This window comes from Myotis myotis, unplaced genomic scaffold, assembly GCF_014108235.1.
Source record: "Myotis myotis isolate mMyoMyo1 unplaced genomic scaffold, mMyoMyo1.p scaffold_m19_p_9, whole genome shotgun sequence".
NCBI lineage: Eukaryota > Metazoa > Chordata > Mammalia > Chiroptera > Vespertilionidae > Myotis > Myotis myotis.
The window spans coordinates 22,399,734-22,413,809 of NW_023416401.1; the positions used below are offsets into that span (position 1 = coordinate 22,399,734).

Sequence of the window (14,076 nt, forward strand, 5' to 3'; positions counted from 1 at the left end):
TTCCCCTGCAGTAAGCATGTACTATGTGCCCTCAACACGAGGTGCTTTACACCTGTTAGTTCTCACAGAAAGTCTAAGATATACCAACACCATCCTGTTTTAAGGTTAAGGAAACATGTTCAGATAAGCTAACTTGCTCAAGGTGGCAGAACCAGGACTCTGATCCAGGTCTTGTCAGTGGGATGTCAAGGTCCAGCTCTTCCCACTCTATCCAAGCTCCTCGGCTTTAGTGAAAACACACTAGTCATGCCACCCAGGGGCAAGAGTTGGGGCATCTGTATGTGTTGCCAACAGCCCAGCACCCAAACTGAGTAGGCTCGATGTGTGTTTTAGCTTTTCTAAAATATAGTCACATGGCCCAGAACAAGTTTATCTACAAGGATGAGGCTGAGGAGGACCTCGGAGGAACTGCTGCAAATAATTCCAAGCAGGAAGAAATTTCTCAGAAGAGGTCTCTATCAGACCAGATGTTAAATGACAGCCACTTCCTTTCTCTAGCTACATGTCAATACATGATAAATGAAGTTAAGATTTAATCTGCAGAAGGTGCAAAGTTCATAGCAGGATAAGTCTATGAGACTTAACGAAATAAAACTAAACCTTGGAAAAGGTGATTAATAGTAGTCTCAATATTTCTGTGAGGTTTTAATCTGAATTTCAATTTTTGTTGGAGTTACATCATTTTGGGAGCAAGATTTTATTTTATGAGGGTGGACCCAATTTGGAGTTCATAAATTTGTGAAAACCCACTTGTTTTTACCTGAAATCTTCAGGTAGACTCCACTTTTATAATTATACCTAAAATAATTCTGAACCTGGAAAATAAGCATGTTCTTTCCTTGTCTCATCTGGGATACCATGACAGAGTTTTCTCACCGCCATCTTTCCACGGGGGCAGACGGCAGACGTGCCGGCACATGGCCACAAAACTATAAAAATAGTGTTCCAGGCTCTCATCCGATTTCTTGTCCAAACGAGAAATGATGCGGAACTGCGTCCAGTCGAAAGTTTTCTTTTCTTGATCATAAACAACACCAAAGGAAGACACTGTTCTGTAGAAGTCAGCTTGCTCCCTCCTTGTCCACCTGAGATTTAATCAGAAAGGGAGGGTGAGCAGTTTCCCTTTCTTTATAAAAAACCAACAACTAATTTATTAAACATCTACCTAAAGAGATGTGAAGCAGGTAGGGCAGGTTTGTCTATTTTATTGCTTATTTTTACGTAAGTTAAATTGGGCTGAAAGACTTATAATGAACACAGTCTACCAGCCGACCTGCACTTGCACACCTTTCAGCTCTCTCCTGGTACTTACCTCTCCATTTCTAAACCCTGTGTGCCTATTTGTGATCTCCTGACTCATCAGTTTGAGAAATTACCTAGTTTATTTCCTCTTGTGAGAAAGACTTTTGTAATTCTCTGTATGCTTACACATTTTGCCATATTTTTTGCCCCTGTTTGACATCCCAGAATCACAGAATCCTGGAGGGATTGAAATTCCAGACCTTGAAATTCACCTCCTTCATTTTACAGACGAGAAGCTGGTCCAGAGAAGGAAAGCACCTCCCTCAGCCACACACCTCCCGACTCCTTACTGCTCATTGGCTTTCTTCCTGGTTACGTATAGGCAGGTTGCCCATATCAATTATTTTCTCTAGAACACAAAGACTCTCTAGTCTTTATATCCTGTAGGATTAAGATAATGACTTAAGGGGGTTAGATGATTATACTCCACCATAGTCTTTGAGGGGCTTTGGGCACTGCATTCTTCATCCCCAGAAGAAGTGGGGTAAGGAGTGCAGCAAGGGGGCCAGAGGAAGAGTGAGAAACGGAAAGAAGGGGCTCTGGCTCTTCTCTTCGGAGCTGCGAAAGACGGAAGAACTATTTCCCCCGTATCACCAAATTTCATAAAGCCAGGAGTGCAAAGAAGTAATTGAATGTGTTATGTGGTGGTGCTTTAAGTCACTGGGTGTTACAGCGGAGGGATGGAGGTATATAAAAACTCAAAGAACTGCAGCTTTTGCCCTAACCAGTTTGGCTCAGTGGATAGAGCGTTGGCCTGCGATCTGAAAGAGCCCAGGTTCGATTCCGGTCAAGGGCATGTACCTTGGTTGAGGGCACATCCCCAGTTGGGGGTGTGCAGAAAGGCAGCTGATCAATGTTTCTCTCTCATCAATGTTTCTAATTCTCTATCCTTCTCCCTTCCTCTCTGTAAAAAATCAATAAAATATATTTAAAAGAAAAAGAATTGCAGCTTTGTTAATTTTTCTGGTGGTATAGTTCCTAACCTGGCCTTCTGTAGCCATTTTTTAGCTTAATTCTCAGGCAGGAAAGTAACTCCTGCCAATTAATATCTTCCTCTTAGGCTGGCTTTGTTTAAAAAAAAAATCCTTACATGAGGATATGTTTTTTTATTTTTTTAGAGGGGGGCGGAAAGAGGGAGGGAGGAAAGGAGGGAGAGAGGAGGAGAAAAGGAGGGAGAGAGAAAGGGAGAGGGAGAGGGGGAGGGATGGGGAGATGGGGGGAGAGAGGGGGAGAGAGAGAGAGAGAGAGAGAGAGAGAGAGAGAGAGAGAGAGAGAGAGAGAAAAATATCGATCAGTTGCCTCCTATATGTGCAGCAACCGAGATTGAGCCTGTAAGTGGCCCTGGTCAGAAATTGAACCCACAACTTTTCGGTGCAGGGCAGTGGTCGGCAAACTCATTAGTCAACAGAGCCAAGTATCAACAGTACAACAACTGAAATTTCTTTTGAGAGCCAAATTTTTAAAACTTAAACTATATAGGTAGGTACATTGTTATTAATTAGGGTACTCCTAAGGCTTAGGAAGAGCCACACTCAAGGGGCCAAAGAGCCGCATGTGGCTCGCGAGCCGCAGTTTGCCGACCATGGGTGTAGGGGATGATGCACAAGTCAACTGAGCCACCACACCTGGCATTTCTTGGTATTTATTGTTTTCAAAGGCTTGACAAGGACTGGCAGCTATAATAAGACAGCTTCAATGCACACTATTCACTTTGCTGCTAAAAGAACATCTGATATATGCCCTTCGTCACTTCTTAAAATTTTTTTTTTCTTTATTGATTAAGGTATTACATATGTGTCCTTATCCCCCCATTGCCCCCCCCCTCCCTCCCCGCATCCCCTCGCTCATGCCCTCACCCTTCTGGTGTCTGTGTCCATTGGTTATGCTTATATGCATGCATACAAGTCCTTTGGTTGATCTCTCCCCCTTACTCCCACCCTCCCCTACCTTCCCTCTAAGGTTTGTCGGTCTGATCGATGATTCTCTGTCTCTGGATCTGTGTTTGTTCATCAGTTTGTTGTTCACTATATTCCACAAATGAGTGAGATTATGTGATATTTAACTTTCTCTGACTGACTTATTTCACTTAGCATAATGTTCTCCAGTTCCATCCATGCTCTTGCAAATGGTAGGAGTTCCTTTTTATAGCAGCATAATATTCCACTGTGTAGATGTACCACAGTTTTTTAATCCACTCATCTGCTGATGGGCACTTAGGCTGTTTCCAAATCTTAGCTATGGTGACTTGTGCTGCTATGAACATTGGGTGCATGTATCCTTTCTGATTGGTGTCACTTTTATCCAGCAGGTGTTTTTAAGCCCCATCCCCAGAGACTGGGGTCCCATTTAGGAAAGAGGGTCAAGTTGGAAAATCATAAACGTCTTGGAATTGTGAACAGAGGCTCCTAGATCTCATCGGACTCCCCAGTAAGCAAGACAATAATAACATTTGGAGGCTGGCTCTAATTAATTTTGGAGACCCCTTATTTCCATGAGAGAACATGAAGTACACTTCCCTGTGGCTCTCAGCTTTCCTTTTTGTCCCCTTTCCCCAGTGGGCAGCTCAGCATGCCCTCTCGGCTACTGGCTTTTATTTTACCTCTTTTGGGCTTCCTTGTTGATGAGGTCCATTTCAGAAGTCCTCCTGAACATCTCTTCCTGGACCCAGTATCCTTGGTTACCTGGTCCCAGAATTTCAGGCCGGCAGAGTTCCTTGCGGTTGCAACGCTGGTAAATAGTGACCAGTCGTCTGAGCCGAGCTGTGAGCGCAGATGAAACTGGCCAGGGCGATTTGTCTGGGTCGGAGCCATCCTGGGCTTCAAACATCAGTGAGGACATTAGTATTTACAAACAGAACCCAACAGAGGTGACTGAACAACTGAATGAGCTCAAGTGTTAGGCCTAGCTAGTGGGCTGCAATTTTGCTTTAGAAACAGCTTGGTGTGGTTGGCTGGTCTCTCTCAAATACAAACGTGCCTGTCTGTGGGGGTAGAACTGATTGAGAACCTTGCTCTAAGCCAGGAACAAGCAGACCCTCTGAGGCCTCGCCCATGGAGAACTATGGGCTTTTGTGTAGCTGGGCTTTTCAACTGCCAAAGACTATAAAGTGTGAATTCAGAAAAACAAAACCAAAAAAATCCAAACCAAACCAAACCCTCCTAACTTTTCTCCCCCGCCAAACATTTAAATTAAAAAAAAGAAAAAGGAAACCATAATGCCTTTGTTTCCCTCAGACTCCACCTGATGTCAGAGACCATCAGTGATTTCAGTTTTGAACTTCAATGACAGGTGGAGGAGGCTGGCCAGGGCCAAGCTGTAGCTCCGTGTACTACTCCAGGGGAGTTTGACCAAGGCCCACTTCCGTGGCTTTTTAAAAGACCCTCCTTAAAACACAGCATTTTATGAACTGGGACCTTACTTTTCTTTGCCTTCAGAAGGTCACAGTCTCACCTGCCCGGCTGTCATCCTTCTTCTCACCAAAAATGCCATCCCCTCCATCACTGGAACTCTCCTGGGGATAAAGGAAGCCATCAGCAAAGCTGCAGCTCAGAGGAAAGCACCCAGGCAGCCCTTGTTCAGAAAGAACAAAGGTGCAGAGATCTGCCCAGGAACAGCTCCAAGGCCATGGCCCCTGAGAAATGAAGCTCACTGCGGCACAATTGTAAAAGAGCCAGAAAGCAGTTTATTTAAAATAAGCACTTTTCCCCTGAACTGTGTGGAATGCAGAGAATTACAGCTCAAAGAATGATGAAGTTGAATGTTCTCCCTGGCAGTTACATTTTACAAGCACTATTTTAGCTGTGAATTTAAATATTTGCTTTACCATGCAATGTAATAGTCATTTCACAAAGGTTGTGCCTACATTACTGCTGTGAAAAGTATCATGCTCATGTTCATTATGGTTAGCTTACTTTAGTCACAACAAAAAAATGCTATTTCCCTGAAACATGGCTGCTGCAGGTTTGAGACTGATGGTGCAAAGTCCCAGGAATTTAAAAATAAATTCTCGCTCTAAGGCTCTGGTTGAATCTGGAGTAGTATCACAGGCATGAAGCTTAACCAAGTTGGAGCATTGTTCAAACTGGCACTAATGGATTCCTTCAAGAACTCCTTGGTTTCAGGAATGGAACCTTAAAAGCTCCTTGTATATAAGGCATATGGAATGTGGGGGTGGGAGGAGAGAGTGCTGTTTTTCCACTGGACTCCATTTTTAACATGAAAACTTGTTTTTGACCAATATCTGTTGATCTGAATGATGGGAGAATGACCCCAGAGCAAAGACTTTGACCATGTTAGAGCACAGGTCAGACGTGAAAGGTAGGCCAGCTAACTGTTCTGTATAGCCTTCAAGGTAAGAATGGGTTTTAGATTTTTACAAGGAAGAAGAAGGAAAAGAAGGGGAAAGGGAGAGGGAGAAGATGGGTGACAGACTGATGTGGCCCCTGGCCCGGATATTTACTACCTGGTCCTTTACAGAAAATGCTTGCTGCCTCTGGGACGAACACACAGCACAGGGGGCCAGTAACCCAGGCATAGAGCAATGGACAGACACCTATGATAGACAATAGTTAAAATTCAAACCACTCTCACCCTGGCCAGTGTTGCTCAGTGGTTGGAGCGTTGTCCTATACACACCAAGGTGGAGGGTTTGATTCCTGGTTGGGGCACATACCCAGGTTTCAGGTTTGATTTCCGGTTGGGGCATGTGTAGTAGGCAACTGATCTCTCTCTCTCTCTCTTTTCTCTCTCTCTCTCTCTCTCTCTCTCTCTCTCTCTCTCTCTCTCTCCCATCTCTCTTTAAAAAACTATTTCAAGCCATTCTCTTGGGAGGCCCTGAAAGAGAACACTCTGAAAAGGCAACAGGAGTAGGGGTGCATTTTCTGAATGCATTTGTTTCTTACTAGAATAGTGAGAGGAGCTAACATTACTGACAATTATGTGTTACTTAAAGCACAGTGGAAAACCCTTTACATGATGTCTCATTTAGTTCTCAGAACTGCTTTACGGGGGAGAAAGTATTACCAACCACATTTTATAGAAAACAAGTTGTTCCAAAGGCTCTGTAACTTGCCCAAGGTCACACAGCTAGTAAGTGGCAGAGCTGGGTTTCAAACACAGTAGTCTGAGGAGAGCCTATACTTTCAGCCACTGGCTATGAAAAACAAGGGACAAGAGGGTCCGGCTGAAACTTCTGTTTTGGAGAATGAAATATACTTAGAATTGGAAAACAGTAGTTTAACCTCTCTTTCTCAGCCCAAACTGTTTCCGGCCATCTAACGTTAGTGAAAAGTGGAAAATGTCAAGCTGGTCTACCGTACCCGTTTGAAGTAGCACTTAAACACGCCATCTCATCCCCTCCCACTGCTTAGGTAGCTAAAAAATAGGCAAAAAAAGCCCACAGCCATGCCTTATAGCCTTTCCTGCCATCAAGAACATTTTTCAGTATCCTTAGTATCCACGGAGATCCTCTGAAAGCTGAAATTTGTAATTACAAACACTTTCAGACTGAGGAGTGTTCTACAGCCTATACAATGCGGGAGTCAGGTGCCGGAGCTGACATGTTCCTTATTATGACGCATGGGAGGCTGCTGTGGGCATCACCATACCCCACACAAATGGGGTGGCTCCCAGCTTGGTGTGAGGCAGGCACACACGACATCAGGTTTCCTTTCCAGTCAATCTAACGGTTTTTGTTGCTGCAGTTATACACCAACCACCCTTTTCTGAATCCTGCCCTCTCTTGGAGGCATGTCCCCTCTCTAGAAAGGACAGAATGGAGAAACATGTCATAACCTTGGTTAATAGCCACCTAATGGGACTGTGTGGTGTGGACAGCAGTGACAGACGGGGGTCACACAAGCACACCCAAAGCCCAGCGGCTGAACTAGTTATCTCAGGTTCTGCCTACAAGAAACAATGGAAAGAAATGTTCACCTTTGAAGAGGTATGAGTCAATCATTTCAGAGAGAAGGGTCCCAGAGGGCGCTGACAACAAGAATGTCAAAACAAAGGAAACTGACTACAACCGGCAATTTCTCCATCTTGAGCACACATCTGGTTTGGAGTCTGACAGTTCATCTGGCCTTGGGCAAGATGTTTCCATCTCTCTCAGGCTCAGTTCTTCATTTGTAAAATGGAGATAATACTTTTATTGGGTAACTGTGGGGTGCAAATGGGTTGACTGTATAATGCGTTTAATCTGCTCGTACAAAACAAATGTCCAACAAATGGTAGCTGAGACTGAAGAAATACTAACAGTCCCAACTATAAGGTAATCACTCAATATTTCCTTTTCAACTAAAATGTGTACTCTTGCCTTAACTGGTTTGGCTCAGTAGATAGGGCATTGGACTGCGGACTGAAAGGTCCAGGTTCGATTCCAGTCAAGGGCATGTACATTGGTTGCGGGCACATCCCCAGTAGGAGGTGTGCAGGAGGCGGCTGATTGATGTTTCTCTCTCATCGATGTTTCTACCTCTCTATCCCTCTCCTTTCCTCTCTGTAAAAAAATCAATAAAATATACTTTAAAAAAATAAATAAAATAAAATGTGTACTCTCAGGAAGGTTTCCTAACATAATAAAACGGCAACAATATCAGCAACAGAAGTCTACTGAGTTAGATACTGTACTTTATACATTTCCGTTTGTTTATGAGGGGATTTTAGACAAGAGGAAATTGCAGAGTGGGGAGGTTGACAAACTTGTCCAGTATTACCCAGCGTCTAAGTGGTGCATGGGATGCAAACCCAGGTCTGACACGACTGGTGAGCTCTAACCCTTGTGCAGCATTACCTCTGGGGGGTAGAAGGCACACTGCGCTGAATCCAAAGCATGGTCGGTACTAAGCGTAACTTAATTCCAGGCCATCACTTCTCTGAGGGTGTGGGGCTCTGTTCTTATCTGAAAACATAAGGTCTAGTCTCCCTAGCTTGTGGCTGCTCCTCCAGGCCTGGCTGCCTCCCCTGTTTGGTCTGGGTGGAGGTGTAGGTGGTAACAGTGGCAGCACAGATCCTGTGGGACCTGCAGACCCAGAGAATTCCCTCTATGCCCTCATTAAAGGCTGGCTGAGTAGTCTTCTCACATTTAGCAAACAATGAGTGTCTCGAGTGCCAGTAACTATGCTAGGTTCTGGGGCTACAACAGCGGGAAATATGGAACCCTGATCCTTCTGGAGCCCGTGGTCTGATGGCATGACAGACACATTATGCTGGCCATGCAGTGTGATAAGTGCTCCTAAACACAGTGGACAAACAAGAGTCACCAACTCTACCAGACCCAAATCAGGTCAGGGAAAGATACCCAAGAAGTGACTTCCGAGCTTCACACTAAAGAACAAACAGGAGTTCACCAGGGGGAGAAGACAAGAGCTCTCGGTGTCAAGGCAACAGGAGGTACAATGACGGAGTTAGAAAGATCCCACAGCCGTTTCCATTTTGCAGGAAAATCAAGCATCCTTCCACTCCTGCATAAACTTCATATGGAAAGTAAATACACATCAAAGGTCAGTAACATAAAATGGAGAGATCATGGAATTTAGAAAAAGATGTGAGCAGGGGAGACACTGCTTTTGTCCTTTAACTTTTTTTGAAGCGGATTAAAACTGAGCTTCCAGGATGTGGAGAAAAAGGAACACTCGTGCACTGCTGGTGGGAATGCAGACTGGTGCAGCCACTATGGAAGACAGTATAGAGTTTCCTCAAAAAATTAAAAATGGAACTCCCATTTGACCCTGTGACCCCACGTCTAGGAATATATCCCAAGAAACCAGAAACACCAATCAGAAAGGATATATGCACCCATATGTTCATAGCAGCACAATTCACCATAGCTAAGATCTGGAAACAGCCTAAGTGCCCATCAGTAGATGATTGGATTAGAAAACTGTGGTACATCTACACGATGGAATACTACGCTGCTGTAAAAAAGAAGGAACTCTTACCATTTGCAACGGCATGGACGGAACTGGAGAGCATTATGCTAAGTGAAATAAGCCAGTCAATGAAGGAAAAATACCACATGATCTCACTCATTCATGGATAATAAAGACCATTATAAACTTATGAACAATAATAGATACAGAGGCAGAGACGCCTCAAACAGATTGTCAAACTGCAGCGGGAAGGCCGGGGAGGGTTGGGGGGCAGGAAGGAGGGGGGTAAGAGATCAACCGAAGGACTTGTATGCATTCATATAAGCATAACTAATGGACATAAGACACTGGGGGGGTAGGGGAGGCCAGGGGATTGTCAAGGGCGGGGGGAAAAAAAAAGGACACATATGTAATACCCTTTGTAATACTTTAAGCAATAAAAAAAAAATTAAAAAAACAAAACAAAAAAACAAAACAAAACTGAGCTTCCTCTTTTCTAGAACAAGGATAAGAGTAATGCCTAACTGAAGGGACCGCGCTTGTAAGGCTGGAAGTATTCTACATCCAAATATTACTGTTGTGTTCAGAGAACCCTCAAACTCTTAACTCAGAAGAAAAGGGTGATTTTTCAGTTCCAAACCGAATTTTTCTTACAATGGGATCAGACCATTAGGCATTTTATTTCCCTGTAAGAATCTTTCTCAGGCTCACCGTGGAGATTTCAGAGGCACTTGGAGTAGCAGCAGCTAGGTATATGAGAGGAGGCTGTGCCACTACTCACTCCTATTTCTGTTCTAAGAGATGTTAATTTCCCTACATAATGGGTTTGGTAAAAAAAGACTCCAGGCCATTCTAAACACAAGTATACTTTTAGACCTACTGCTTTTGAAGGTCTCTGTAGGTTCATGGACTCCAGCTGCACTTGAAATCTGTTCACCAAAGTTCTTCTGCTATTAAACAGAGGGAGAGATTGGGGAAAGGGAGTACACTAGATCAGCGGTCACCAACTGGTGGTCTGTGGACCACTGGTGGTCCGTGAGGTCTATAAGGTTGGCGACTGCTGGTTTAAGGAAACCTTTGGAGCAGCGGCCACCAACCGGTGGTCCGCGGACCACTTGGTCCGTGAGGTCCGAAAGGTTGGTGATTGCTGCACTAGATCATCTCAATTGTCCCTTCTAACTCTAACATTCCATGATTCTTCGTCTGCCACATTTGAAGAGGACAGCTGTCACAGTGTGCTCTGAAAGGCACCAGAGTAGTGAGGGTCTGGAGACGATGTGATATGAAGAAAGGCAGAGAAACCAGGGAAACTGCACCTGCAGACTTAAAGAGATTAAGGTTGCTAACTGGCCTCAAGAATTAAAATCCTATCAGAGAGGAAAGAAAGAAGAGTTTTGTTCTTTGCAGCACCAAAGAAAACTAGACACAATCTATGGAACCAACTGGAGCCAGATATCTGGGTCAGTGTAAGGGAGCATCACCCAATGAAATGGGCTTCCCTGGAGGGCAGCACATTCCTCCTCTTCCCCCACGGACTCCTGGAAGTACCTGAACCTACCTGAATGACCCCCTGACATTGAAGTTGCCGAGGGATGGACACTCAGACGTTTGTTAGGGCTTCTTGCAATGCTAAGAGTCTCCCAATCTATTAACTGTTAACCTTTCTGCGTCCAGGTGTTTAATTCAGAGGAATTACTCTAGGTATGGATGATAGGCTCATTGGGCTTCTTGAACCCTGCTTGCTGATCTGCCTGAGGGGAGGGGAGTAGGGGTTGGGCAGCAGGCTTGCTTCAGATGTTGGCTGTTTTTCTGCATTTGTTACTTTAGCACATGAACTAGAAATCAAGCTTAACCTGTTACATAATCTGCCCACCTCAAAATCTGGGGGAAGCCACTCTCCACTCCATCTGCTTTAGATTATATTGTATTTATAGCCCAGGTTTTAGAGGTTTCAAGAGCAAAAGAAATAATATTGGCATCAATTTTATAAATGAATCAAAATGTAGTTCCAAAGGAGTTTTACCTTACTATAAGAAAACTTTGCTGCAACCCCTTCAGTGCTCAAAGCTCTCCAAGATCAAAGACTGACCAGTTAGACAGGTAAACTTTACTGAACAGCTCTCACAGGCCTGGCCTGCAGGAGGTCTGGTGACTGCCTTTCCATAGAAGCGCATGTATGCACAGCTGAAATACCTTCTCCCTTCTTCATTATGAAAAGAATACTTGATTGGAAAAGAGAATACCAGAATATCGAGAGAATACCTAGGTTGAACTCTAACATCTAGTAGCTGAGAGATTTGGCCAAGTTCTTTAATTTCCTGGGCCTAAATTTGCTCAGCTCTCAAAGGAGGGCAGTAATATCTGAAGTGTTTACTTCACAAAGTTGAGGTGAGAATCAAATGAAACAAATGGAAAAGGTTCTTTGGAAAGAGTCAAGTTCCACATAAGTATAAGGCATTGCTTTCATTTCTTTGGCAACAGAGTTGTTGTCTATGAAAAACACACCCCAAATTCCAGACAAAATAAGTAGCAGAATAAGCTATGACCAAAATGGCAGAATTTGGGATTTTAATTGTCAAGGCCAGTACTCAGTTTCCCTCAGGTCCAGGCTCTGAAGCTTCATGCTGATTTGCTTCAATCTACCACTCCCCAATTCACCGTAGGGAGACATGAAAACATAGCTTTGAAAAATCATTATTTCCTATTCTGGGAAAAGTGATGTCATTATTACTATTACAGGAATTAGAGCTGATGGAAGCCAAAGTAAATATCACACATTCTCCAAACTAGAACCAAAAGAAAAGAGTTGATAACTTTTAGGTAGTGACCAGGAGAAGAGGAAAGATTATTTAGGCAATGAAGTAAGTTGGGGACAATGCTACAGTAGCCTGTGGGATCCAGAATTCATGAAATTAGCTCCACTCCTCAAAGCCAGGGAAAAAATAGTAAATGGTGCCTGAGTCCTGGTAAGGTTTTGTTGTCTTCTGCAAAGTCTCAGAAACTCATTTGTAAAATGCAATGCACACTTATGCCTCTGGGAAGGTGCACATTTCTTCACTCCTCACTCTAAGTACAGCTAAAACCCCTGGACATTATACATAAAACAAACATAAGAAAACTCTTATGCAAAGAGAATAAGGCAGACCACCTAGGGATCATGGACCTTAGCATATCATTAGCATATTACGCTTTGATTGGTTGAACGGCCAATTGGTCAACTGGACACTTAGCATATTAGGCTTTTATTACATAGGATAATAAAATATCTAGAATAACTACTAAAAAGCAATGAAATATAGATAAATAAAAAAGTAATCATTAAAAACATTCAAGCAACCCAGAGGGAGGCAGGGAAAAGAAAATAGAGCATCAAAAAGCAGAGAAAACAATGAAATGTCTGTAAATGGCTTAATACACCAACTAGAAGACAGAGACTGGCAGAATACATGAAAAAATATGACCTAACTATATGCTGTCTGTAGGAAACTCACTTCAAATACAAATGATAAAGGCAGGTTGAAAGTAGAAAGGTAGAAAAAGATATACAAACATTAATCAAAGGAAACCAGGAGTAGCTGAGACAGAGAGGGACGTTATATATTAGTAATGATAGCAGAGACAATCCACCAAGAACACACAATCATAAACGTGTATATACCAAACAACAGAGCTGCAAAATACATGAAGCAAAAACTGATAGAACTGAAAGGAAAAATAGACAAACCCATAATTACAGTTGGAGACTTCAAGATTCTGCTCTCAAAAACTGATGAAACTACTAGACAGAACACCAGTAAGGATACAGAAGACCTCAACAACACTATCAACCAGAAGAATCTAAGTGACATTTATGCAACACTCCACCCAACAACAGCACAATGCACTTTTTTTTTCTCAAGTGCCTATGGAGCATATACTGAAATGGACCATATCCTGGGCCATAAAACAAACCTTAACAAATTTAAAACTGAAATAATACAGATCATGTTCTCTGAACAAAATGTAATCAAACCAGAAACCAAAACAAAAAGATATAGGTAAGTCTCCACTTGGAAACTAAGTAATACCTGCCTAATAATCCATGCTTCATAAAGGAAGTCTCAAGAGAGTTTTTTTTGAAATACATTAAATTTAATGAAAATGAAAATAGAACATAGTAAAATTTGTGGGACATAACTAAAGCAATGCTAAGAGGAAAATTTATAGCACTGAATGCATACAATAAACAAGCAGTCAAGTCTCAAATCAGTAATCTAAGTGTCCATCCAAAAATCTAGAAAAAGAAGAGGAAAAGAAAACAAAAGCGAGTAGAAGGAAGGGAATAATAAAGAACAAAAATCAGTGACATTAAAAACAGAAAAACAATAGAGAAAATTAATGAAACAAAGAGCTGATTCTTTAAAAAGATAAAGCAACAAATCTCTAGCAAGATGAGTAAGGGAAAAAGAGAAAAGACACAAATTACCAATATCAGGAATGAAATAGGGAATTTCACTACAAATTCTGCAGACATGAAAAGGAAAATAAGAGAATATTATGAACAACTCAACATATACATTTGACAACTCAGATGAAACAGATCAATTTCTTAAAAAACACAAACCACTACAACTTACCCAATATAAATTCACAACTGGATTTATAATTTAAAAACTCCCCCAAAAGGGCTCTCCAGGTCCAGATGTCGTCACTGAAGAATCCTACTAGACATTTAAAAAATTAATTCCAAGCCTGGTCAGCGTGGCTCAGTGGTTGAGCATTGACCTATGAACCAAAAGATTGAGGTTCGATTCCCAGTCAGGGCACATGCCTGGGTTGCGGGCTCGATCCCCAGTGTGGGGTGTGCAGGAGGCAGCTGATCAATGATTCTCTCTCATCACTGATGTTTCTATCTCTCTCTCCC

General features: G+C 42.7%; 1 protein-coding gene across 2 annotated transcripts in view; it reads right to left on the reverse strand.

The window, feature by feature from the left end:
• Nucleotides 1–14,076, reverse strand: part of CHD6 (chromodomain helicase DNA binding protein 6) — a 181,752-nt gene that overhangs the window by 19,889 nt on the left and 147,787 nt on the right. For both annotated transcript variants that reach the window (XM_036321729.1, XM_036321730.1), the window contains 3 exons: nt 4,753–4,813; nt 3,902–4,118; nt 877–1,085 (listed from right to left, as the gene is read on the reverse strand). In XM_036321729.1, the coding sequence (XP_036177622.1) occupies nt 877–1,085; nt 3,902–4,118; nt 4,753–4,813 (487 nt within the window). The remainder of the gene's footprint in view (nt 1–876; nt 1,086–3,901; nt 4,119–4,752; nt 4,814–14,076) is intronic.